Consider the following 3,466-nt stretch of genomic DNA (forward strand, 5'->3'; position numbering starts at 1 on the left):
TATTTTTATTATGGATCGGTTAACATACTAATAGTTTTTTAAGGGAAAAAATATATGTTGTTAAGCACATATTTTTAAGTAAGAAAACTTGAACAATCATTTGTTTGTTGGTAACGGGAGATGTAACACTCTGGGTGCAAAAACTAGTAAGTTTTCGTACATGGGCAGTGACAATAACACTCCTGAATAAAATAAAATAAAACAAAACCCTAATAACAAGGATTTAAGTTATAATTGAGATTTTAAGTTATAGATTTGATTGTCGTGTATATCTAAGCCTTTTCAAAATTTCAAAAAGAATTAGCTATGGAATCTTGGTCGAAAAATGACAAGGAATCACGAGATTAAAAATTTAAATAAATACATAAATTGGGAAATAATTATTTTAAGAGCTTAATGGTCACTTTAATATTATTGAGCAAATATGGAACAGCCTCCCCTCTCCCTCGGGTGCGGCCGCGGCCGCCGCCGCCTTTCACAAGTTTGTCGCAGCGCAGGAATGTTTGACAAAGAAACTACCACCGATTTCGCATTTTCATAGTATCTAACATAATAATTCGTAAGAGATTGTATTTAACTTTATAATATGTGTAACACAATGTAATTATGTGATATTTTGACTTTAAATTATGATTAGTTTGCGTTGAAAATAATATCTTGATATTTAATAGGATTAAAACTAAATGATTATTTATTTAGTAGATGATTTTCTAGTAGTAAACTCGGAGTTTTAACAATATTTTTTTTCAGTAGGTTTTCTTTAGAGTAAGCAGTAGGTTTTCTTTTGTTAGTTAGTATGTTTAACTCAATGAGGATAAGACGAAGTTATGTGATACGAAGTTGGGCATTTTAGTGAAAGAGGTTTGGTGGATCAATGATCTCACTTGTTATGCATTTAGTGCAGTTAAAGATATAGAAACTTCAAAGAGGCATGAGAAAGTGCAAAAGGTCAACAATAACAATATGTCATGGAAGAGGAACATGAATCTTTAAAGGGAAATTACACATGGGCACTTGTGGATTTACTTAAATTAATTAAAGATGGTTAAAATACAAAAAAATGAAAAAAATAAAAACATAATGAAAGACAAAAAAATGTTCATTCCTCACTAGTTCGTTCGATCTCTATCAGTCAAGTCTTTACAAACCGTATTATCTTCATCACTTCGAAGTCTTCACACGTAGTCCGATCTTCTTAGACATAACCTTACACCCGAAAAAGTCCTTTTTCTTTAGAACAGTAATTTGATCCATTAAAAATGTTGCAAGTGCAGGTGGTTGTAAGAGAGAGATTAGGTTGTATAAGAAAAGAGCCCATAAGCCAAAGAGAAATGGGAGACACGGAAACACCGCGCACGTTCCTCTCTCATATCTTAACTTGTTTCTTTATGACTTTCCCCTCTCTCTCTCTCTCTCACATAATAACTTTCCCCTATCGACAAAATGGCGTCTACTACCTATTCAAGGAAGAATAAATATATGTCCTTTTCTTATCTTGTGATTCTCCATAAATACTCTTATTCCCATGCTCTTCTTCTCTCTCTCTCACACAACAACCAGATCTTTCAAACACCTTCTTTCCACAAATGATCATGGTTTGATGAATTCCCCTCTTTTCTCCATACTAATTCACCCTTTTGCTTCAAATAACTTACAAACTCTTGCTTGATGTAGGGAAACCTTAAACCTGCATGGTTGGAAGCTCTCTATGCTCAAAAGTTCTTTGTGGGCTGCTCTTATCATGAGAATGCAAAGAAGAATGACAAGAACATATGCTGCTTAGACTGTTGCACCAGTATTTGTCCCCACTGCTTACCCTCCCATCGCTTCCATAGCCTTCTGCAGGTTCGCCGTTATGTATATCATGATGTTGTCAGATTGGAAGATCTTCACAAACTCATAGATTGCTCCAACGTCCAGGTATATAAATATATCATGCTCTTTACTGCATTATTTTGATGAGTTTTCTTCCTTTAATTAACAGTAAAACTTTACTAACTTTGTAACTCAGCAATTTGATAATTCAAAATCTCTTCAATTTTTTTTATAGCCTTATACCATCAATAGTGCCAAGGTGGTGTTCATCAAGAAGAGACCACAAAACCGGCAATTCAAGGGGTCAGGAAACTACTGCACTTCCTGTGATAGAAGTCTCCAAGAACCTTTTATCCATTGCTCTCTGGGATGCAAGGTACATACATGCATATTCCACCCTTTATGCTTCACTCAACAACAATGTAAAACCCTTTTGCACTTTACTTATAATTCTGCAACTTGTTACACACAAGTCACACCCTTTATGCTTCAGTGAATAACAATCTGAAAACCCTTCTGCAGTTTACTTATACTTCTGCCACTGTGTTCACACAGGTGAAATGAACTGAAATAGAACATCAACAAATTGAACTTAGTTAGAGTAATGTTTATTCTTTTATTGACAGACATAATTTTTTTTTTTTTTTTATATATGCTTAACATCATATCCTCTATCATTTTTACACTGTTATCTTTTCCCTCTCTTGCTCTCTTTGTGTATCCTGTAACATAAGGTGTTCATGCGTAATTTTCTATGTTATTATGAACTAATGATCTTAACCTATTCTTAAACTATTAGTTGCACTCTAGTTAGATAAGTAATTGTACATAACGAGGAAATAGTGATCTTATTTTTCATTTTTAGAACTTTCAAGTTATATACTTAAATTCATTTATATATTTAATACTTCTGTATAGGTGGATTTTGTGTTGAAACACTACAAGGACCTCTCTTCCTATTTGAGAACATGCAAGTCACTGCAACTAAGCTCTGATTTTCTGATCCCACAAGAGATGATGGGTGATGATGAAATGACTGGTTCAACCATTGTGGATTGTGATGAGCCAATGAGTTCATGTTCAGGGTCAGAGAACATGAGCATGGCTTGCACAGAGATTGTTAGAAAGAAGCGTAGTGGGTGGAATGTGTGTGCAAGATCAATGAACAACAAGGTTTCCCATGAAGACATGGCCAGTGGCATGAGTAGAAGGAAAGGCATTCCTCATAGATCTCCTTTGTGTTAGCAACATCAATACTCATAAACCCTAACTAGGGTAACACAAGAAGAAAAAAAAAATATTTCTAAATTTTTTAATTATTAATAATAGGATATTTTGACTGAAGTGGGATATTCAAAATCCTCTCTTTCACTCTCGAAATTGAAGTCTTTAGTTTTGATTAATTATTACTTGGTCGGAGCATTCTTCGGTGGTATCACGTGGATGCCCATTCCAACCAAGGTATCTCTACATTCATTCATTTTAATACTCTGCATTATTATTATTTTTTAAATATTTTTCGTTCCAAGTTTGGCGTACCCTTTAGTGTATATATATATAGTCAATATTTTTAATTCATTTTAAAAATATGAAAAAATAAAATAAAATAAATGCTTCTCCTAGTTAGGGTTAAGCCTATATGAAATGGCAT

General features: G+C 33.6%; 1 protein-coding gene across 1 annotated transcript; it reads left to right on the forward strand.

Moving 5' to 3' along the window:
• Positions 1–1,343: 1,343 nt before the first annotated feature.
• On the forward strand, positions 1,344–3,195 carry LOC106761728. The gene is made up of 4 exons (XM_014645298.2): positions 1,344–1,595; positions 1,675–1,920; positions 2,051–2,191; positions 2,734–3,195. Exons 1-4 carry the CDS (start codon positions 1,587–1,589, stop codon positions 3,058–3,060), a joined length of 723 nt encoding a protein of 240 aa, XP_014500784.1. The 5' UTR covers positions 1,344–1,586; the 3' UTR covers positions 3,061–3,195.
• The last annotated feature ends 271 nt before the right edge of the window (positions 3,196–3,466 follow it).

Source organism: Vigna radiata, chromosome 5 (assembly GCF_000741045.1).
Source record: "Vigna radiata var. radiata cultivar VC1973A chromosome 5, Vradiata_ver6, whole genome shotgun sequence".
NCBI classification, from domain to species: Eukaryota; Viridiplantae; Streptophyta; class Magnoliopsida; order Fabales; family Fabaceae; genus Vigna; species Vigna radiata.